The sequence below is a fragment of the Elephas maximus genome, chromosome 4 (genome assembly GCF_024166365.1).
Source record: "Elephas maximus indicus isolate mEleMax1 chromosome 4, mEleMax1 primary haplotype, whole genome shotgun sequence".
NCBI classification, from domain to species: Eukaryota; Metazoa; Chordata; class Mammalia; order Proboscidea; family Elephantidae; genus Elephas; species Elephas maximus.
In genome coordinates this window covers 182,242,731-182,265,527 of record NC_064822.1, presented here as the reverse complement: position 1 = coordinate 182,265,527, position 22,797 = coordinate 182,242,731, and the positions used below count along the sequence as shown (strand labels likewise).

The window sequence follows — 22,797 nt, the reverse complement described above, 5'->3', positions numbered from 1 at the left end:
AGTGATCATACCGACGGTCATGAAGATGGCGCAGGACCAGGAACGTTTTGTTCTGTTATAGGTAAGATGGCCAGCAACTGCACGTAAGACTGCTGGTTGCCAGTCTTCAAGTTGACCTGATGGCAGCTAAAAACACATTGATTATTACTAATTCCACAACCTTGGACTAATTAATTCTCTTTTCTTGGTCTCAGTTACCTTTTCTATCAACTGAAGGTTGAAATATTGGACCTTGTCAACAATTATCCATGAATGTTAAATGTGATAATGTTATCGTGGTTATTTTTATTTTTATGTCCTTATCTGTTAGAAATATTTACTGAAGTCTTCATGGATAAAATTGCACTATGTCTGGAATTTGCTTTTAAAAAGTGTGGGGGTGAGGCTGGATGAAACATGAATGGAAAATATTGATAATTGTCGAAAGTAAGTGGTGGGTATATGGGAATTCACTACACTATTCTCTCGACTTTTTAGCGTATTTAACAATTTCTGTAAGAAAAGGTAAAACAATAAAGGGCTTGACTTTTTATTTTCTTCTATATATTTGACTGACATCCCCAATGTTCTAAAACATACAGATTGCTTTTATAATCAGAAAAATACATATCGTTGACAGCTGCTGGCAAGTCCGCCCCTGACCCATAGAGAGCCCATGTGTTACAGAGTAGAGCTGCTCTGTGGTCCCCTCAGGCCGCCTCCCCTTGAAGCTGCTATTCCAGAGGGGACAAGCCACTTCCCTGGCTCCCTTTAACACAACTCAGGGGGCAGCTCTTTTATCCTGGTGACTAATCGGGGGTGTAAAACAGTGTAGCCACTTTGGAAAACAATTTGGCAATTCCTCAAAAAGTTAAACATAGAGTTACCAGAGGGCCCAGAGGAGAGGTGTTGGGACAGAAAGGCTTGTCTCTGGCACTTCCCACTCTTGTGACCTTGGAAGTCAACTTCTCAGACCTTCATTTCCTAGCAGTAATTTCTACCTCAGACATATTGCAAGGATTATGTGAAAGGGGCTTTCTTAGAACCCGGCATGAATTACATAGTAAGTGTTCAATTAATGGGAACATTTTAAGAATTGAAAGGCTTTGTAAGATTGATATCAGCCCATTAGATTTCAAAAATGCAGGGAAACAGCCCTGGAGGCTGGATGAACCCCCAAAACTACTGCCCTGAGATAATCTTTAACTGTAAACCAAAAATATCCCCTGAAGTCTTCTTAAAACCAAACAACATTTTAGCTTAACTGGTAAACGATGTCTGCCTTGAGCGTTGTGCTCTTTTAAGAACTATCTATCTGGGATCAAACTGACACAGCAATTGGAAAGATTAGATAGGAAATTTAGGGGGTGATGAGGTTATGTTAGTGGGGGAGGGACAATTTGGAAAAGGAGGGTGAGAATGATTACACAACTGGAAGAATGTAACCAACGTTAGTCAATTGTACAGGTAGAAGCTGTTGAATTGGTGTACGTTCTGCTGAGTATATTCAGAGGATAAAAAACAAGCCTCCTAGTCCCACCACCCGGAAATAACCAGTCACATTTTTTTTTCCTGGCTCTTTCCCACTTATACGCACATTTTGTTTTGAAGCCCACCTATAATCATAATGTCACTACACATTTTTATCCTGCTTTTTTTCTCTTAATATTATAACTTAAGCACTTCCTCATATCTTTATAAACCGTTTGTAAGTGTAACTTTTAATGGCCGGGTAATATTCCACGGCGTGTTTGCGCTGTGAACCAACTACACTTTGTTGGAAGACTGTTTCCACTTCTTTACCGCCATAAAGAACTCCACAGTACACATGGAATGTCTACGGCTTCCTTGAGATAGATTTCCCGAAATGGAATTGCTGGGTCCAAGGCGAGCACATTTTTAAAGCTCTTGGATAGGTGGAATCCAACTGCCGTTCGAATGATGGGCGGCCTTATCTCTGCCACCACCAGCGGGCTGGCATTTCCAACCAAGACTTTTGGCAAAGACAAATAATCTCAGATAACGCGAAGAAGGTGAAAGCAGTTTCCTGAGTATAGGAAAGATCCTAAGATAACTCTTCCCAACCTCCAGGGGCAGGACTGGTGCCTCCACCACCCCTCCCCGTCCGTCACTGGGCCTCCTCCCAGCCTGGCATAGGTAGCAGGAGGGGCGGGTGGTGGCTGTTAGTTGCCATCAGATTTCTACTTGTGGCGACCCCATGAGTGCAGAGTGGAACTGTTCCATAAGGTTTTCAAGGCTCCGATCTTTCAGAAGCAGATTGCCAGGCCTTTCTTCTGAGGCCCTTCTGAGTGGGTTTGAGCCGCCAACCAGTGCTTAACCGTTTGCACCACCCAGGGACTATGAGGGGTTGGAGGTGGGGTCACAAAGGGTACAAAGACAGTAGCTACCAAAAGAATGAAACTTAGGGCATCAGAGGCTCCCTCCTTCCTCAGGGAGGTTATCCTTTACCTCAGGTGTTTTCAACCTGGAGTCTGCGACCTAAGTGCTATGTCAGTGTAACCGTTGCTGGGAGGGGGCGTGGGGGAAGTGGGTGGCGGGGGTGGCAGAGGAGTGGGGGTAGTAGGGGGTGGGTGTGAGTGTTTCTTTCTCAGAGTCTCCAAGCGGCCTTGCTCCAGAAGAGTAGAAAATCTTCTTTCTGTCCGCCCACCTCCGAGGGCCGCACTCCCTTTGGCAGGCACAGCTGGTGACCCGGTGCCTGGCCTGTGGGGCGTGCGTGATCGGGGAGCGGCCCCAGCACCTCGCCCAGCAGGCACGACAACCACTAACTTGCCCCAGGCGGAGCAGCGGGGGCGGGGCCAGGGAGCAGGGGCGGGGCGGTGACGTCGGGGCGGGGCCGGAGTGCTGACGTCACGGCCCCGCCCCCGTCGGCTCCCTCCTCCCTTTGCTCGCTGCGCTCGCTAGTCCTCACCTGGAGAGGTAGGTGTGCGCATCTAGCATCTTGAAGGCCGATCGGCGAGTGTCAGGTGAGTGCCAGCGGGAGCTCGAGCGGGGAACTGGGAGGAGGGCCCGGCATGGGGGGCCTCACCCGACAGGGAGGGGAGCCTGGTCAAAGAGGACTTGACCCGGAGGCGTGTGTCTGTGGGTGAGCTCGTTGTTCCCCAAGCTTCCTTGCCTCTTGGTTATGACAGTCACCTTGTCCCGAAAAAGGTAAGCTTTGGAGGGATTTGCAAGAGAGGAAGTTGAAGAGGAAGCAGGTTTCCAAATATTTCAACCAAAAATGTATTTATTTTTTGTTTATCTTTTCTTCCTTCTAAAAGTAATGTGCGCTGATTAACTCTTTGGAAAATGGAGAAAAGTAGGAACGAAATCACCCAGGGTACTAACATCCAAGCAAAACCACTGTGGACATTTTGGTATATTTCCTTTTCGTCTTTTTTCTATGCACAATCATTTTAACAGAACTTTATCGTACCATACTTAAAATTTTTATGTTTTGCTTTCCCCCTCTTAACCTTGTCATAAGCCTTTGCTCCTGCTGTTATGAGTCATTGGTGTGCGTGTAGTCATTATTTTTAATGGCTGTGTAATGTTGCATATGATGGACAGCTAAAGTTGGGTACCATTCTGAGTACTTCGAGGAAAGACTTGAAAGATGTAATAGAAGAAGCTTGGTCTCTGGGTCAGATAGATCGGGACTTCCTCCAAGTGGGACCCTGGGAAAGATTTTTGCTCTCACTAAGCATCAGTTTCCACATCTGGGAAATGGGTACCTAAAGCTAGTTCTCCAGTATGTTGTAAGAATTAAATGAGCTAATTTATGTAGAAGGTTCCTGGGTGGTGCAAACGGTTCAGCTACTGACCAAAAGGTTGGCACTTTGAACCCCCTAGGGCTTGGAACTGATTGGTCCAGTGGAACCCCTGCTGAGGATTTCCATTTCTAACAAGTTCCCAAGAAGTTATACCTAAGAATCACCTGGGGACCTTGTTAAAATGTAGACTCTGTTTCAGTATATCTGGGGTGGAATGAACACAGCAGCATGGTAGAATAGAGGCCTGGTGGTCTGCTTCCATAAAGACGACGGTAAAGAAAACCCTATGGAGCAGTTCTACTCTGTAACACATTGCGTCGCCATGAGTCAAAATCAACTCAGCAGGCAACTTTTTAAAAATTTTCTATAGAAAGCCTCTCCCCCACCACAGTTCTGGCAGGAAAAAAGGGTCCACACGTTTGTGGGTTTGACGGAGGGATTTGCACCAGCCAAAGCTGCTGAGAGACCAGAGCTGGCGACAAGCTGGGGAGAGGAGGATGAGTCTTTGGAAAGCCCCCAGGATGGATACAGTCTCTGGGGTCTGCGGCAGATGGGCACCAGCCTACAGACACAGTCCATGTCTACTCTGTGTGGGCCAGGCACAGACAGGGTCCCTGAGGCTGGCCCAGTGACCTCCAGACCCCCAGATGGGTTCACCCCCTGGAATGAGCTTCTGGAAGAGAGGCAGAATGAGGAGACTGGAAGAGCAGTAGGAAGTGGATTGGGGAAATGGTGCTTAGTAATGAACCTGGTTGAACAGATGAGGAAACTGAGGCTTAGAGGACAGGTGATTTGTTCAAGGTGTACGTGGGGAGCAGTAACAGAGTATGTTTGGACCCCAGGGCTCCTAACACCACCCAGGGGTCTCTACACTGGATTTATCTGTGTAGGAGGAAGAAGGAGGTCGGGTTGAATCATCAACTGTGCTCGTACCAGGCAGTGTCCCTAGAGAAGACAGCAGTCTCCTTTTTTCTTTGAGACCCCTTTTCCTCACCTGTCAAGTGGGAGTAATAGCTCTCCACATACTTGCTTACTACCCATTACCAGGCCTGCTCATTGACAGGTAACCAGGTCCTCCTGCCACTTTGAAGAGCTCACTCAGAGTCTGTGGTCATACACCTCCACCCCAGCCCCCTGCATCTTTATGCCCCCCGGCCATCTTCAAATGAGAGCCTAGGCACCTGTTAGCTGAACTGGGTAGGTACCTGTGCCACACCTAAGTTAGGATGGGAAACCCACACTCTCCCGAGCCATCTCTCTCTAGACCTTGGGGTGTTTGCTCTGTTTTTCTAATTTGGTTTTACTGTAAAGTGCCCCTTACAACAGGCTCCCACGGGGTAGGAAAGAAAGGGCTTCTGTGCCCTGGCGGAACACCTGGGTGTTAGGGAAATCTTGTGGTGAGGGTCCACGACCCTCTGAGGCCATTCCTTTCTGCCTGGCCTATCACTTGAGGACAGTAATAGGGGTGTCACGTTCCCTCATCAATTGGGTACCTAGAATTGCGGCAGTCACCTTCCACAGAAAATTTGAGGTGGTCCACCTCATAGTCATACTTTTTAGTTATTTAGAGTGACAATCAGCCCCAGGATACAAAATTAAGTTCCTGCCTTGGGGACTTTTCAGAAAGCGACACACTTTCCGAAAAGTATATGGGCCCTGTAACTGCTGGTGTTCAAGAACCTACTAGCTAAGACTTACTGAGATTGTATTAGCCAACCTCATGTTCTAAACAATTTAGAACATGAAATAGGAACAATATTGTCCCCATTTTACAGATGGTGAAACAGGGGCACAGCAAGGTCAAGTAACTTGCACAAGTGGAGCACGGATTCAATTCCAGGCAGCCTAACGCCAGTGCTCACCCTGTTACCACTGACACTACGCTACCCCATTAGCTTCAGATGGTGTCCGATTTGTCAGACGTCTGTGTTGACAAATACGTCTCTATGTTGTTATCTTCTGCGCAGGGCACCAGGGCTTTCCGGGAAAATCACCACACTGTGTCTGTGCCTACTGGCCTCCTGCTCTCTGTCTCAGTCCTTGTCACACTGACTGATTGATTGATTGATTGATTTTAATAGACTTTATTTTTTAGAGCAGTTTTAGGTTTACAGAAAAATTAGGCAGAAATTACAAGAATTCGCATATACGCCCTTCCCCCTGGTGTTAAAAAAAAAAAAAAATACTTGCTGCTAATGGAAAGGTCGACAGTTAGAACCCACCAGTCATTCCTAGGGAGAAAGATGTGACAGTCTGCTTCAGTAAAGATTATAGCCTTAGAAACCGTATGGGGCAGTTCTACTGTATCCTACAGGTCACTGTGAATTGAAGTTGACTCAAGAGCAATGGGTTTGGTCTTGGTTTCTGCACAGTTTCTCCAGTTACTAAGTCTTCCATTAATGTGTGATACATTTGTTACAACTAATGAACCAATATTGATACACTATTGTTACCTAAGGAGCCCTGGTGGCTCAGTGCTGAAGGGCTCTGCTGCTAACCAAAAGGACAGCAGTTTGAATCTAGCAGCTGCTCCTTGGAAACCCTGTGGGGCAGTTCTGCTCTGTCCTACAGGGTCGCTGTCATTTACACTAAGGTTCACACATTGTGTACAGTCCTATGAGTTCTGACAAAGGCATAATGTCATGTCTCCACCATCACAGTATCATTCAGAATAGTTTCACTGCCCTAAAGATGTCCTGAGCTCCACCTAGTCATTCCCCTCCTCCTGGCCCCTGGCAACTGTCAGGCTGATTTATAATGAACTTCTGGGGTCTGGATCACCCTATAGCAGCTGAGCTCTGCCAGGGTGGGCATCATCTACATTTCACCTCTGGACCTACCACAAGGCCCAGCCCAGACCCCTCTCTGCTCTCTGTCACTGAATTAATGATGGCCACATCTGTTATTTGTCTGCCGGGCTCTGGGCTATATACCCATCATCTCCTTATGGTTGCCTTGGCCAACCCTGCATCTGAGATGAGAAAACTGAGGCTTAGGAAGTTTCTATAACTTGCCCACCCACGCACCTTGGAAGTAGCCAATTGGAGCCCAACTTGTTGAAGCCAGGGTCTTCACCACCACTGCCTCTCAAGTTAGAATGCACTGCAGGGATCCTCAAACTCTAACACAAACTTCAACGGCACGGCCTATCTGTAAAAATATTTTTGAGCATGCATTTTGTATCCAGCGCATATTTACTTGTTTATAAGCTGGGTATGTATGTTCTACTGTGGTAATGTGGTTTTTGCATTATGAAACATACATAAAAGTGGAATATTTAGAAAGCTAAGATTAAAAATGAAATTAGGATACAAGTTCTGATCTTTTGTCTTCCCACACCTCAAAGGATCACCTAGTGAACTTCCTGGGGTATAAGAATCTGCTTTGGAGATGGCCTCCTTAGTGGTCACCAAATGCCCTGGATGCTTCCAGAGTGGGTGAGCAGGCTCACTGGTGTCCTGGGGACTCACTCCACGGGGGCTTCAGATGCCATGGGCAGGTCCAGGTTGGAATGCGCTGAGGGAGACAAAGGCTGACTGATGCCCAGTCCCCAAGGCAAGGCGAGGCCCCAGGTGGGTTTGGAAAGGTAAATTGGAGTCCTTCATAACCTTTATAAGGAGCCCTGGTGGCGCAGTGGTTAAAGCACTCGGCTGCTAACTGAAAGGTCAGTAGTTTGAACTCAACGGCCACTCCTCGGGAGAAAGATGTGGCAGTCTGCTTCCCTAAAGATCACAGCCTTGGAAACCCTATGGGGCAGTTCTACTCTGTCCTATAGAACCTCTATGACTTGGCATCGACTCAACAGCAATAAGTATAACCTTTTCGAATAGTGGGTCAGTTTCCCTTAAACTCTTGAGCCTCGGGTTTCTACCTGTAAAACAGGTGGGGTGATCTCCAGCTCATGGGACTGGTGTAGAACTAAATAAGTTTCCGTGAAATGTGTTGAGTATGGTGGCTGGCACGTTACTGATCCGGTAAATGCTAGCTATCCTCCCCACCCCGCCCCCCTTCCCTTCCATGTGCAAAGCTTGAAGCTGTTCTGGGCAGAACCATTGGATAAATCCCAAATTCAGCTGCCTGGGATTGGAGACCCTGCTTAGCCTGTACTTTCCAGCCTTCTCCCCCTAGACCCTTCAGGGATCCTGGGTACCGCTTGATTGGTCTCCCCACCGTGGGCACCCACCCCAAAATATCTGACATTCCTACTGTAGATCCCTTGCTTGGGCCCTTCCTCAGCATTGTTCGGATCCTACCTACCTGCAAGTCCCAACTCTTCCTCCCTACCCCAGTGCTACTCCTGAATATCCCTGGAGGTGGGGCTTACGGGGACAGTCTGGTTGGCAGGGGTCCTCGGGAACTTATCCCGACGCTGTATTTGTGTAACACCTTATGTAAAGTGGAGCCCTGATGGCACAGTGGTTAAGAGCTTGGGCTAACCAACAGGTTGGCAGTTCAAATCCACCAGCCGCCCCTTGGGAACCCTGTGGGGCGGCTCTACTCTGTCCCATCCAGTTGCTATGAGTCGGAATTGACTGGATGGCAACAGGTTTGGTTTGTTTGTTTTTTTACATAAAGTTGGAGTCTGGGTGGCCCAAATAGTTAAGCACCAGGCTACTAACCAAAAGGTTGGCAGTTTGAACCACCCAGAGGCACCTCAAAAGAAGGACCTGGTGATGTGCTTCTGAAAGGTCACAGCCATGAAAACCGTGTGGAGCACATTTCTACTCTGAAACACAGGGGGTCGCTATGAGTGGGAATCTACTGGACAGCAACTGGCTTTGGCTATTTTGTTTGTTCGTTTATATAAAGTTAAGAAAGCACCAGTCATGCATATCATAGAATGCCTAGGCTGGAGGAGTGAAAAGGGGCTGCTGGCTACCCCTTGGTGCCTCCACTGGCCACAGGCCACATGGAGCTGTTCTGTGACCCTCACAGTCTCCAGCATGCTCTGTCTGGTATCGTTAGCCCATTGTATTTCTGGTGTCTCTCCAGCCTCTTCAGTTGGACTGTCCACTCCAGGTGACCAGGGCCAGGATAGACCTGTTAGGGCCTGGGAGGAGCCGGCCTCAGGAAGTGTTTACGAACATATCTGTGGCATGATGGGGGGATGATGAATCACTCCAGCTATGCTGAGTGGAGAAGTGTTGTTGTGGGAATCGGGATTATTAGCCGCGGCAATCATCCTAATTCCCATGGCCCAGCTAATGAGTGGTTGTGTGTCCCGGGGATGGGATTCCATGGCTTCCCAGAGGGTGGAAGGAGCAAGTTTTGGAGTTGGCAGCAGCACAAACAAGGAACGTTTTGCTGAAGACAGGGGTCAGATGAGCCCCGAGGGGCAGCAAGGTGACAGGTCAGGTTGAAGGAAGGAAGCAAGCACAGAGGCAGGCTGGAGGCAGGGGGAAGGAGGTGGAATGTGGCTCTTTGTGGCGCCGGGTATTTGCTTAGTGCTCCCTCTGCTTGTGGGGGAGCCCGGGTGGCACGAGCAGTATGCGATTGGCTGCTAGCCTACAGGTTGGTGGTTTGAACTCACCTTGTGGCTCCATGGAAGAAAGTCCTGGAGATCTGCTTCAGTAAAGATCATAGCCACGAAAACCATGTGGAGCAGTTCTACTCTATAACACGTGGGGTTGCCATGAGTTGGAATTGGTGCTTGTGGGACATGCGACAGGTGTCCTTAGCTCCTCTTGGGATTATTTTCCCCGAGGACACGACCAGCAGCATAGAGAACCCTTAGAGAGGGTTTGCCTGTCTCCAGCCCTAGTGGAGGGGGAGAGGGTGGGGGGGCCACAGAGAAGGGGTGCACAAGGGTGGGGAGGGGCCACAGATTAAGGCCTGTCCCTCAGGGGAGGTCTTTAGGCGGGATCTAGCCCAGGCCGCCACTGCCCCCTTGACCACACACCTGTGCAGATGTCACGACACAGTATTCATGGAGCACCCATGACAGGTCGGCACCCATGACAGGTTGGCACCCACAGGAGCACACATGACAGGTTGGCACCCACAGGAGCACCCACTGGATGTTTCTCTCTCTTGGAGCCTGTGTTCAGGGGCATTAAAAATAAACAAGTTAAAGAAGCCAGTCTGAAAAAGCTATATACTGAATGGTTCTAACTATGTGTCATCCTGGAAAAGACAAAACTCTAGGGACCAGAAAGAGTAGGGACAACACTGTCAGACCTAGCTTTTAACAGTGGATTGTCTAATAACAAAAGCACAAACAGCAAAAGACAAAATTAATAAACGGGACCTCATAAGAATTAAAAACTTTCATTCATCAAAAGAATTTACCAAAAAAGTAAAAAGACAAGCTACCACCTAGAATACCTTCAGAAACCATATATCTGACAAGCGCCTAATAACCAAAGTGTATGTAAAACTTCAACAACTTAACAACAAAAAGGCAAATAACCCAATCATAAAATTGGCGGAGGACTTGAATAGACATTTCACCAAAGAGGACAGTCAGATGGCCACCAAACACATGAAAAGATGCTCAACGTCATTAGTCGTCAGAGAGACGTAAATCAAAACCACAATGAGTTACCATTTCACTCCCACTAGGGTGGCTAAGATTAAAAAAAGAAAATAACCAATGTTGGTGAGGATGTGGGGAAATTAGAATCCTTATCCATTGCTGGTGGCAATGCAAAATGGCTCTGCCATTGTGGAAAACAGTGTGGCACTTCTTCGAAAAACTAAAAATAGAACTACTGTACGATCCAGCAATTCCACTCCTAGGTATATGCCCAAAAGACTTGAAAGCAGAGACTCGAACAAAGACTTGTATACCAGTGTTCATTGTAGCGCTACTTACAATAGCCAAAAGTGGAAACAACATAAATGCCCATCAGCAGAAGAATGGATAAACAAAATATGGTACATATATACAGTGGAATACTACTCAGCCAGTAGAAGAAATGAAGTCTTGATACATGCTACAATATGGATGGAGCTGGAATACATTATGCTCAGGGAAATAAGTTGTCATGGATTGAATTGTGTCCCCCAAAATATGTGTCAACTTGGGTAGGCCATGTGTGGTTGTCTTCCATTTTGTGATTTTCCTATGTTATAAATCATAATCTCTGCCTGCGGTTAAAAGAGCTAGGGTAGAATTGTAACACCACCCTTACTCAGGTCACCTCCCGGAGCTAATGTAAAGAAAGTTTCCCTGGGTTGTGGCCTGCATCACCTTTTATCTCTCAAGAGATGAAAGGAAAGGGAAGCAAACAGAGAGTTGGGGACCTCATACCAGCAAGAAAGCGGCGCTGGGATCAGAGCGCGTCCTTTAGACCGGGGATCCTGCACAGAGAAACTCCTAGTCCAGGGGAAGATTGACGAGTAAGACCTTCCTCCAGAGCCGACAAAGAGGGAAAGCCTTCCCCTGGAGCTGACACCCTGAATTTGGACTTTTAGCCTACTTTACTGTGAGAAAATAAACTTCTCTTTGTTAAAATCATCCGCTTGTGGTATTTCTGTTATAGCAGCACTAGATGACTAAGTCAGAATTCAATCCCAAAAGGACAAATATCATATGTCCTCACTTCTGTAAAAACATAAGACAAATGTACACAGAACAAAGTTTATTAGTGGTTACCAGGCGAAGGAGGGAGGAGGGAAGAGGGTTTAATGGTGATGGAAATATCTCATCGATTCAGGGTGGGGCTGCACAGCTCATTATTGTAATTGTTTTCAGTAAGTTGCACACCTGTAAAAGGTTGAATTGGCAAAAGTTACGTGATAGATATATTTACAACAATGACAAAAAAAAAAAGTGGCTACCGAGGCTGATTATGTACAACCAAACACCTCATGGGATTTGGTTCCTTGGTTTGGAGGCTTAGGATCATGGTTTCATGGGATATCCCAGTTAATTGGCCTAAAAAGGTGTTCAGTGCCTCTGTTCTACCTTCTAATTCGATGTGTAGTGTCTGCGGTTCTCGAAGGCTTGCAAGTGGCCATCCAAGGCACAACAATTGGTCTCTATTCACTTGGAACAACAGAGGAAGAAGGAGAGGCAGGAATAGGAGGAGGGTATGGAATGTGCCACGAGACCGGAAAAACTGGATGGTGCCAGGCTACCATTACTGAGCATTTTGATCAAAGATTCCATAGAAGAATCCTGATCAAAAGGGGGCAATGCAGAACAGAATTTCAAATTCTCACAGACTGCCTACAGACTTCCTGGAGCCGTGAAGTTTGGATGAACCCCTGAAACTATTGCCCTGAGAAAACCTTTAAACCTGAAACCAAAAATATCCCCTGAAGTCTTCTTACAACCAAACAATAGTTTAGCTTAACTAGTGAAAAATGTCTGCCTTGAGCATTATGCTCTTTTAAGAACTATCTACATGGGTTCAAATTGACAACAGCAACTTGAAAGATTACATAGGGACCTGGGGGTGGGGCAGTGAGTTTATGTTAGTGAGGAGGAACTGCTCAGGAAAGGAGGGTGAGAATGATGACACAACTCGAAGAGTATAATCAGTGTCCCTAAGTGATTCTACACGTAGACACTGTTGAGTTGGTGTATGTTTCCTGTGTAGATTCTCAAGAACAACAAAATAAATAAAATTATTTTTCTAAAAATTCTATAGGGACGGTGAAAAGATCAGTGGTTGCCAGGGGTTAGGGGAACGGGGGAGGGATGAACAGGTGGAGCCCAGGGCATATTTTAGGGCAGTGACTGTTCTGCATGATGTCATAATGGGGGACACATGATGTTGTGCATTCGTCCAAACTTGGAGAAGTGTACGATACAGAGTGAACCCCAACATAAGCTATGGGCTTTAGTTATGTCAATATTGGCTTATCAGTTGTAACAAAGGCACCCTAGGAGTACATACCATACATACCAGTTGGTGTTGATTCCAACTCATGGCGTTCCCACGCATGTCAGGGTAAAACCATGCTCCATGGGGTTTTCAAGTGGCTGCTTTTTCAGAAGTAGATCGCTAAGCCTTTCTTCTGAGGCACCTCTCGGTGGACTCAAACCTCCCATCTTTCAGTTAGCAGCAGAGCCCGTGAACCATTTGCACCACGAAGGGATGTTAGTAACGGGAGAAACTGTGAACAGGGGAGAGGGGAAATGTGGGAACTCTCTGTACTTTCTGCATGATTTTTCTGTAAACTTAAGACTACTCTCAAAAATAAAGTCTATTTAAAAAATAAAATAAAAAATGTTAATTTTTCAACCAAAAGTTAAGTGCCATAAAGACAGCGAAGCAAGGGCAGAGAGAGTGGGGTCTGCTTTAGACTGGGTGGAGGTGGCTTCTGAGCTGTGACCTGAACACTGAGTAAGACGCAGCCATTGAAGATCAAGGAGGAGATCATTCTAGGCAGAGGGAACAAGTGCAAAGGCTGTGGGGTATGATGAAATGAAAAACCAGTGAATGAGGGGGAGCAAGGTTCGAGAGGAGTCTGAAAGGCAGGTAGGGGTCAGGCCCTAGCAAGCCCTGAGCTAGAACATGGATTTCATGCTAAGGACAGAAGGAGCCATTGGAGTATTTTCAGTAACTGAGGGGCATGATCTCAGCGATTAACAGGCCCTTATAGTAGTGTTCACGTGAAGACATGGTGGCTTGGGTTTGGGCACACACACAGAGAGGTGGTTGAATTCAGAATATAGTTGGGAGGTAGAACTGACAGGATTGAATATGGGGATGCTGGAGGAACCCTTTCCCCTGAGCCCAGATTTCTGTGACCTCAGAATTGTTCTCAACAGTATGCCCCAGATGTGGGGCATACAGGCCATTCCCCATCCAGGCCGGCCTTTAGTTCACAGATGGAGAGACTGAAGAGCCTTAGAGGTTACCTTGTTCAGTTCCCCACCACAGGCGTTGTGAATTCTCCAGGGTCCCACTGAAGTTGAGTGGCTGAGCTGGGCCTCACACCAGGGCCTCCTACCTCTGGTCTAGGCCTCTTCCTCCCCGACCTGCTGCCCTCCACAGAAGATGGAGGAGGAAGGACTCCTGCCGTAGAATGACCAGGCATGACGATGTGATGAGGTTACCCAGGAGAAGCATAGGAAAGGGGCGGAGTCGAAAAGGCCAGGACAAGGCAACTACAGGAGGCAGGGCACTGCCCCGGGAGCAGCCGAGGTGGGTAGGGCATCATGGAAGGCCCTGGCTGGGCGAGGAGAGGAGAATGCACCAGGCCAGCGCCTTCAGGTTGGCAGGCCTGGTGGGAACTCTCAGAGCCCATGTGGGCTACTGATCCTAAGAAGGAGAAGATGCAGGGAAGCTTCCTGCTGGGGCTTCCTAGAGCCAAGACCAAGGGTAAAGACAGAGAGTGGGCAAGGCTAGTGGCTCACCTGGGCCCAACTGTGTATCTAGACTCCCACCCTACCCTCCAGGAGTCCCTGGGCAGTACAATTAAGCACTGGGCTACTAAACAAAAAGTTGGTGGTTTGAACCTATCTAGAGGCACCTTGGAAGAAAGGCCTGGCAATCTGCTTCCAAAACGTCAGAGCCATGAAAAGTCTACGGAGCACAGTTCTACTCTGCAACACATGGACTCACCATGAGTTGGAATCGACTCCAGGGCAATTGGTACTGGCATCCCCCACTCCGAGGGGCCAGTGGGCAGCCCCTCCAGGGAAAGGGTAAAGAAAGGGAAGAAGAGGCGGGAGACAACCCCTGTAGTGCTAGAAGAATCCAAGTGAGGCGACCTGGGTTTAACTCCCAGACCTGCTCCTAAGAACGGTGATAATGTCAACATCTTCCCCTTACTCAGAGCTGCTTCTGGGCTAAGTTGTTTTTATGCATTCTTATCTCTTATCCCCAAATGAGACTCTAACCCTCGTTGCCGTCGAGTTGATTCCAACTCGTAGCGACCCTATAGGACAGAGTAGAACTGCCCCATAGAGTTTCCAAGGAGCACCTGGTGGATTCGAACTGCTGGCCTTTTGGTTAGCAGCCGTAGCTCTAAACCACTGCACCACCAGGGGTTCCAAATGATGCTTAAAAAAAAAAAACACGCTTAGAGAGCTTAAATAACTTGGCCAGTGTCACAGTTAAAAAGTGGCAGGACCCAGCTCCTTCATCATGGTGTGATACTGCCTCTGACTCCCTCTGTGACCTTGGTCAAGGCCTTTCGCTCCCTGGGTCTCAGTCTCTCCGTCTGTAAAATGCTGCAGTTGGAATTAGTGATCTCCATGGGCCTTTGCAGGTCTCTCGACTAGGCTCCAGAATTGCTTCTCTGTTAGAGGGGTTTAGGGGTTAAGAGTCTGATGGAGGGATGTTATGGCTTGAGTTGTGTCCCCCCAAATGTGTGCTGGGATCCTAACCCCATACCTGTGGTTGCAATCCCATTTGGGAATGGATTTTGTTATGTTAATGAGGCAGTATTGGTGTTACTGTTCTTGTCCTTAGGTGCCATAGTGACCCTATGTACAACACTGCCCAGTCCTGGGCCATCCTCACAGTTGTTGCTATGTTTGAGCTCCGTGTTACATCCACTGAGTCAATCCATCGCATTAAGTCAATCTCTTTTGAGATATAAAAGAACAGATGAAGAAAGCAAGCTCAAACAGAAGGGAAGACACACACCACATTATTACCCAGGAACCTAGGGACAGAGCTTGAAAACAGACAAGGGCCTTCCCCCCAACAACAGAGAGAAAGCCTTCCGCTAGAGCCGGCACCCTGAATTCAGACTTCTCGCCTCCTAAACTGTGAGAAAATAAATTTCTGTTCATTACAGCCACCCACTCGTGGTATATCTGTTATAGCCGCGCTAGATAACTAAGACAGGGGAGGACCGAGGACTTGAGGTGGAATCACCTTTGCAAACCACAATGCCACTAGCCTGGTGAAGCTGTTACGCACCCAGGCTCTGGAGGTGACCGTCAGGCCACCCCCTCCTCTGAGGGTGGATGTGGGGATTGAATGAGTCTATGCAGGTAAGGGATCTTGGGGAGGCCTAGCACGCAGTAGGTGTGCCAAGAAATGTTAATATTTCATCAGAGAGAGGGGAGGCTGTCCCTTCACAGTCCCTTCATTCACTCGTTCAGCAGATATTTGTTGAATACCTACGATATGGCAGGCACTGGTCCAGACCCTGGCAGCATAGGGATCCCCAAATTAGCAGCAACTTCCTACTTTCATGGAGACTTAGATTCTAGTGGGGGACATAGACAAAAAAAAAAAAAAACTAATAAATACAATATACCAGTTGCTGTCGAGTTGACTCCGACTCATGGCGACCCCATGTGTCAGAGTAGAACCGTGTTGCATAGGGTTTTTAATGGCTGATTTTTCAGAAAGATCACCAGGCCTTTCCTCCGAGGCACCTCTGGGTGGACTCGAACCTCTAACCTTTTGGTTAGCAGTCAAGCACATTAACTGTCTGCACCACACAGGGACTCCATAGAATATGTTATACAGTGTTAGAAGTGCCCAGAAGAAAAGGAAAGCAGGCCAGGGGAGAGGCAGTGCCCAATGGAGCACAGAAGTTTAGATCAGGAGGTCAGGACGGTTTACCTGGGTAGGTGACTTGTGAGTTAACACCGGAGGGAGGTGAGGGAAAGAACTGTGTGGAGATCTGAGGGAGGAGAAGAGCAAGCAGAAGGAACAGCCATGGCAAAGACCCTGAGGTGGCACCTGCAAGGGGACCAGGGAGGTGACATGGCAGTGAGCCAAGAGTTCAAGTGAGGTGACCTGGATGTAACTCCCTGTTCTGCTCCTAAGAGGAGTAATAATGTCAGCAAGAGGCAGGTTGATAGGAGACAAAGTCTGGAGATCTAAGGAGGCTGGGGACAGATTATGTAGGGCCTTGTCCACCGTCAAGACGCAGGGGGCAGGACCCCTTGGGAAATCCTGAAATTGTTCTCCCCATTCCCAGTTTCATCTTCAGCAGCATTCTCACAGTCTGGCAGTTCCAGGGCTGTCCTGGAGATCCCCAGCCTGGTGCTCTGAGGTGTCATGTGGTCTGGGAGGGTCTGAAAATAGGAAACAGGTACAAAAGGTCAGACTGGAAAGGTGCTGGGACAGCTGCTGCCCCAGACCCAGTGCAGAGCACAGGCCACAGGGTGGGGACTTCACTTGACACCTATTGTCACAGGCTGGATGGAACCTTCTGGGTGAGTGTGGAGGGGTGGGGACAGCCAGGGGCACTTCCACCAGCCCTACCCTTGGTTTAAAGTTGGGAGTTAAGTCGCTGAGGGAACATTCTGAGAGCTAAGAGAGAAGTCAGCCCCCTGACTGCTAGAACTCTGGCTGAGTCACCTCTCCATCCTTAAAGCTTAGCTGCAAAGCTCTTTAGAAGGACCCATGGGCTGGTCTCCTGGGGGAGAACTTGGAAGACCTACTTCTACAATGCAGCAGCTAGTCAGACAACAACGGGGGAGCACACCCTCAAGGGAGACAGTGAGTGGTGACAACCGACCACCAAAGAAAGGCCTGGGAGGTTCAAGGAGACCCCCAGGCATGCCTTTTAAAACTAGCTGGCCCAGGGAACCATCAGGATCTTCCTTGTGGGTGAGAGGTGAAGGTGGTTACAAGTCCTGGTATGGGGGAGGCAGGATGAGATGGGGAGGGGAGACTGGGACAGTATGCTAGATGCAAAGACATTTTGGACCTAAAGGTAGTTGAGTCATAATCAACTCGATGGCAGTGGTGGTGGGAGTAGTTGGCTGGGTTAGGAAAGGGCAGGGGAGCCAGACTGGGGTTCAAATCCCACAAGTGGTTAGGCAAGCATTGTTGGGAGCCCCGTTCTCCCTTTGTAAACAGAGAAAGAATGCTGATTTAATCTGTTGTTATATGAGAGGATTACATGAAATAAAGGCCTCTCCCAGTGTCAGGGGTTAAAGAAACACAAGTCCCTTTCTGGAGACTGGGAGAGTGGCGGGGAGGCACATTTGGGAAGCTGGGCCCAGGTTGGAAGGTTAGGGGTGGTGAGGCTGGAGGACATGGGTACACTCGCCCCTGCTCAGTAGTCCCAGGGTCCTCTACCCTCTGACCTCCAGCCTGGACACCTGCATTCCCTGGGCTCACACTAAGAGAATGCGTGGCCACAGGAGGGCTGGCGTATCTGGGCACTGGAAGCAGAACTGGGGTTCGGTCAGGGAGACTGGGATGAAACTTGATGGAGAAGGGAGGGGTGTAGGTACAGTATGGGAATCAGCCTCTAGGACAGAGTCACACTCAAGGCCTGGCCTGCAGGGGCCAAAGGGTCACACCAATGAGTAAAACAAGCCAATGAGAGGCCACAGAAAGGTGACCCTTGGGTTCTGACCAAGGGGAGGGGGGCAGCTGCTGCCCAGGCCAGCTGAGTGTGGCCAGGGCCAGAGGGGAAATGGGCCCGCATCTCCCAGTGCTTCAAGAGAAGGAGGAAATAAGGATCTTTAGTATGAAATCTTCCAATTTTAAAGGACTGAGCATCAATGAACAAAAGAAAGAAATGAAACAAAAACTGCTACGCAGGCTGCTGCGTTGGCTGGGGAGTCCTGGACAGGTCCCCATTGGCTACTGCCGCTGCCTCCTCAGGTAGAAGGCTGGTCCCCATTCACCTGATCTCAGAAACGGGCTCCTGACAGACTCCTGGGACCAGTGCGAGTGCAGAGCAGGCTTGCCGCCGTGCTGTGTAGACAAGCCCCTTCCCCTCTCTGGGACGTAGTTTCCTGGCCTGTGAAAGAAGCCGCTGGACCAGCTGGTCTGTGGGGCTCCCGCCAGTGTAGGCGGTGTGTGACTAAGCCCCTCAGGCTCCAGGGAAGATGCAGTCATGATGGATGTAACTCTCCCCGGAGCTGCGCTTCCGGAGCTGGATGCCGTGTGTGTCCAAAGTCACGTTGTGTATGTGAATGGATGTGTGTCCTAATTTGGACCTTTGCAAGGGACGGTGCAAATATCATGTTCCTAATAACCCTGCCCTGGAATCTTTCATCGGCTGGTCTGGAAGGTGGTAGAAAGCCTTAATTAAATATGCCTGGTGACAAATTATGGGGGGCGGGGGGTCGTTGTGCTTTGCAGAGGGGAAACCCACGCCCAGGGTGGGGAGGTAACTTGGCTAAACGTGCACCGCTGGCGACCCTGACTCGTGTTGGCTCCCTCATTCAACTGGTGGAGGGTGAGGCCCCAGCAAACGAGAACACGATTAGGTCGGAGGGTACCCATCACAGTTGGAGCCCCCAGGAGAGGAGGGGAAAGAAGGCTATGCCCTGGATTTTTCCCTGAGAGGCGGGCAGAGTGTAGCTGAGCCCAGGCTCCCTTCCTGGGCCTGTTTACCTCCCTCGTCTCTTGCTGTCCTGTCAAATCAACCTGGCCTGCGCTCGATGCCCCCCTCGGAACCCCCAGCTCTCTCTCTCTAACATTCGCCTTTTGCAATAACACGCACCTTCACCGGCCTTCCGAGGGGCCGACTGCGTGGTTAGAGGGGACAGAGAAGCTGGCAGCGAGGACAGGAGGCTCTGGGTCTGGACAGCCCCAGGTTTTTGCGCGCCCTCTGCTCCCCCTGCGCCGCATCCCGTTTTTGTCGCCCGTGCCCCAAACCGCATCAGGGCCTCAGTGTCCGTGCGGCCGCGTCCCCGCCAGGTGCTGCCCCGGGAGGCGAGCCCAGGCGCGGGCCCTTTAAGCGCACCGGGGCGGCGGCGGGCGGGGGATGACATCAGCGGGCGGGCCCGGGGCTCAATGGGAGCTGGCGGGCGCGCGCCGGCGGGAGCGCGCGGCCGGCGGCGGGGGCGGCGGGAGGGCCGGCGGAGGGAGGCGGCGGCGGCGCCCAGCGCAGAGCAGAGCCGAGCCGGCCGGCGGAGCGGAGCGGAGCTGAGCGCGGCGGCGGCGGCTGGGCCGGAGAGGCTGCGCCGGGCGGCTCGGCGAATCCCCCGGCATCCGCCCCGGCGGGCCGCCCCCGCCCGCGGCAGCCCCCCGAGCAGCGGCCCGGCACCGGCGCCTTCCCGGCGGGGTAGGTTTTGGGGGGCCGCGGGCCCGCGGAGGGGCGCAAACCCGGGGGAAACGGGGCTCCCCCCGCCTCTTTGTTTTTGCTGGGAGAGGAGGGGACGGCGGGCGGACACGCGCGTTCGCACTGAGGGGGGGCAGCCGGGCGCCGCCCGCTCGGCCGGCGAGGACAAAGGCGCGGCTGGGGACAAGGAGGAGGAGGGGGACGCTTATTTTGCCGGCTGGCCCCGGAGAGACCCCCCCAGTCCGGCCCGCCTCCCCCTCCCCCAGCCAGACCCTTCAAGGGCCCCAGCCGGCCGGGGCGGCCACCGCGGGCTGTGATTTGGGGACGCCGAGATTGGGGGGCCGAGGCTGGGGTGCTGGGGGCACCCGACAGTGTTGATTGGGCTTCTCGCCCAAGCCCCGGGATTGTGTATGTTTCCCTGGACAATCAGCTGCATTCCCCCCCTCCCTTCTTTCTTGACCCGGGTGCCCCAAAGCTGGGGGTCAGCCAGGGTACCCCCGTATGTTGGGTGGGGGCATTTTGGCGTTCTGAAGGGTCGGGCCGTGTGGTCACCCAGGCCTGCGATTCTGTTTTCCTTTGTGGAGAGAAAGAAAGGGGTGGGGGTTATTTATCAGCTCGGATTCTCCCATTTCTGTGCGTGAGAACTCCTGTTTTGCAAGTCTCTGTGGAACCTAGAACTCTGTTTGTGCCTGGGTATCTTTAGAGCAAGGATTCCCAGCCTCCTCCTAACATCGAAATCTCAAAGTGGGGTGAGCCCCCTCCCCAACTTTCCTCTTAGTTTTCTTACATATTTTCTTTTTGGCATAGATTCCCCCCGGGTGGAGGGGAGACCCCGATTTGGGGATCCAGGGAGTCTGAGTTGCTTCCGACTGATACCTATCTTTGGGTCTCCTTTTGCTTTCGTGGCTAGGGTGTCTCTCAATTTTTTATTTTAATGGCCCAGTGACAAGGACCCTGGCTCTGAAGGGAGGCAGTTAAAAAAAAAAAACAACAAAAAACTGCCCATGTGCTGGGTGGTAGCTTGCCTAGTTTTTTTAACCAGTGAAATCTTTATTTTGGCCTTTTTTTCCCCCTGTGTTTATCAGACCCCCCATTCCCCAAATGGGAGACGCAGCAAAAGAAGTAGAAAGCCCCTCCCATCTTTGAATCAGGCCTTTCTCCTCCCCTTTGGGAGGCTTTTTGGGGGATAGCGCTGGGGGAGTCTAGGTTCTCCCAGGGCCCTGGCCTCCCAGGTGAGGGGGAGACCTTCGCGTGTCTGGGTGGCAAGCACAGAGCAGTGGTGGTCTCCCGTAGGGCTGATGTTTGCACCCCCCGGTCCCCTCTGCTGACAGCCCGGTGAGTGGCGAGGGGCCTGGGGCCATGTGTAGTGTATTTATGTAAGACACCCACATGGAGGGCACAGTATTTATATAACCCGGCATGGGTATTTATGTAATATAGGATGCGGGGATATTTATGTTCCTTTCCTAACCTGCGGCTTTCCCGGCTACTGTGTGTGGTCTCTGAATTGGTTTGGGGGGGCGGCTGGTGTGTACACATCCATGCCCCGCCCCAGCAGGGTGCTCGTGGGCCTGCTTTTCTTTCTTCCCTTGGAGTATACACACTCAGGCATTGGGCCAGTGTGTGTATGTGGGGTGTGTGGCGTGGGGTTTCTTGCAAGCGTGGAGTGTGTTCTGCGGCAGCTGTGGCATCTGGGCAGAGTCCGTTCAGGCATGTGGGCAAAGGCCCTTGATGGAGAGCTGGAGTTTGGCTGGCACCCGGTGGAGGATGCTTCCTTGTGGCTGTTGATGAAGGGCTGGTGGTGCTCCCTGCAAGCCCGGGCCTGGGGCAGGGCTGTCTCCTGGGCGAGAGCTGTTGACCCCTTGGCCATTGTCGGGGGCTTGGGCCTAAACTCCCATCTCCCTCCCCCCACAGGGCATCCTGGGACCTGGTGAGTTCTGGCCCCTGGCCAAAGGGGTCCTTGGGAGGACCAGGCCAGGTTGTGGAGGTCTTGGCATGAGAGGCCTGGGGATGGGGTGAGCAGTGGCCATGGGGGAACCCAGTCATTTCAGAGGCCCAAAGGTTGAGGAGCCCCTTTGGGACCCTTCCCTTCAACTTGTCCTCCCATCCCTGGAGGTTAGAGTTTGTTTATGGTTGCCATGGCAGTGCCTCCAGAATGGTCAGTTCTTGCATGCCCCCTCCCCATCACCCCCTTTTGTCTTTGATTTGCTCTTCTGGGTCTTGGCCCCTTGTGACTGGCTTCCTTTTTGAGGTTCCTATTGGGCAGTCCCCTGGGGGAGTGCCCACCCCCCGCCCCCCACAAGGAGATGCTTGGCTGTTTCCTTCTGGGCCTTGTCCCCGATCCCACCTTCTGCCTGATGCCTTCCGGAGTGTCCAGTGTGGCGTCCGAGGCTGCCTGACACCTGGTTGCCCCCAGGCACAGCATGGCCACGTCCCTTCCCGGACAGCAGGAGGGAGAATATCAGGATTCCTTGTGGCTTCGCCTGGCCTCTGGTGGAGAGAGGTGGGGCCTGGTGTGCTCAGCCTCCTTCTCAGCACCCCTCTTCTCTGACCCGTGTCTGCTTCCCCCTGCAGCAAGTGAATCATGGAGCTACGAGTGGGGAACAAGTATCGCCTGGGGCGGAAGATTGGGAGCGGGTCCTTCGGAGATATCTACCTGGGTAAGTGTTCCTGGCGCCAATGGAGTGGTGCTGGAGCCCTGGGACAGCCCTGGGGACAAGGAGGAGGAAAGATCCCAATATTTCAGACTCTGAAGGAGGCACTTGGCTCTGGGGCTCTGGAGGCATGTTTTGGGCAGTTTGTCCCCAGAGTGATCCCCGACAGGGAAGGAAGCAGCAGGTTGGGGCAGGGCTGGCCAAGGGGCTCCTCTCATAGCCGGGGCGGGGCGTGGGCTCGCACTTGCTGCAGGTGGGTCAGAGGAGGGTAACTTTAACTCTTCTTTCCAGCTGCAGTGGACCTGGGTCTCCAGTGGGGCGTGGGAAAGCCCTCCAGGGTTAGCTTCCCCTGTCTCTTCCCTCCTGGGAGAAGGACGCTACCACTTGCCCCCCAGCCAGCCCCTCTCCCTGTGGTCTGGCCCCCTGGAATTCAGGCCTGTCAGGCTCTGGAATGATGTAGGCTCCCCAGTAGCCTCGGGGGCATCTGCTCTCCTCTTTGG

At 51.0% G+C, this 22,797-nt stretch overlaps 1 protein-coding gene and 1 long non-coding RNA gene across 7 annotated transcripts in view; one reads left to right on the top strand and one right to left on the bottom strand.

The window, feature by feature from the left end:
* Positions 1-2,934: 2,934 nt before the first annotated feature.
* The window catches only part of CSNK1E (casein kinase 1 epsilon), a 39,613-nt gene continuing 19,750 nt past the window's right edge, over positions 2,935-22,797 (top strand). The window contains exons 1-2 of one of the 4 annotated variants that reach the window (XM_049884430.1): positions 2,935-2,963; positions 22,218-22,303. In XM_049884430.1, coding sequence (XP_049740387.1) covers positions 22,228-22,303 — 76 coding nt within the window. In that variant the 5' untranslated portion in view covers positions 2,935-2,963; positions 22,218-22,227. Of the gene's footprint in view, positions 2,964-19,431; positions 19,647-22,217; positions 22,304-22,797 lie in introns of those variants that run through there. The other 3 variants (XM_049884429.1, XM_049884432.1, XM_049884433.1) reach the window with 3 other exon arrangements.
* Positions 9,693-19,307, bottom strand: LOC126076055 (uncharacterized). 3 transcript variants are annotated; one of them, XR_007517407.1, is made up of 5 exons: positions 19,083-19,307; positions 16,232-16,689; positions 13,564-13,720; positions 12,605-12,815; positions 9,693-9,786 (listed from the first exon to the last, which is right to left on the bottom strand). It is a non-coding gene; the product is annotated as an uncharacterized LOC126076055 (long non-coding RNA). The 3 variants fall into 3 exon arrangements; XR_007517405.1 differs by lacking the exon at positions 9,693-9,786 and adding an exon at positions 11,326-11,457; XR_007517406.1 differs by lacking the exon at positions 9,693-9,786 and adding an exon at positions 11,326-11,457 and having other exon boundaries at positions 13,564-15,869; positions 16,617-16,689.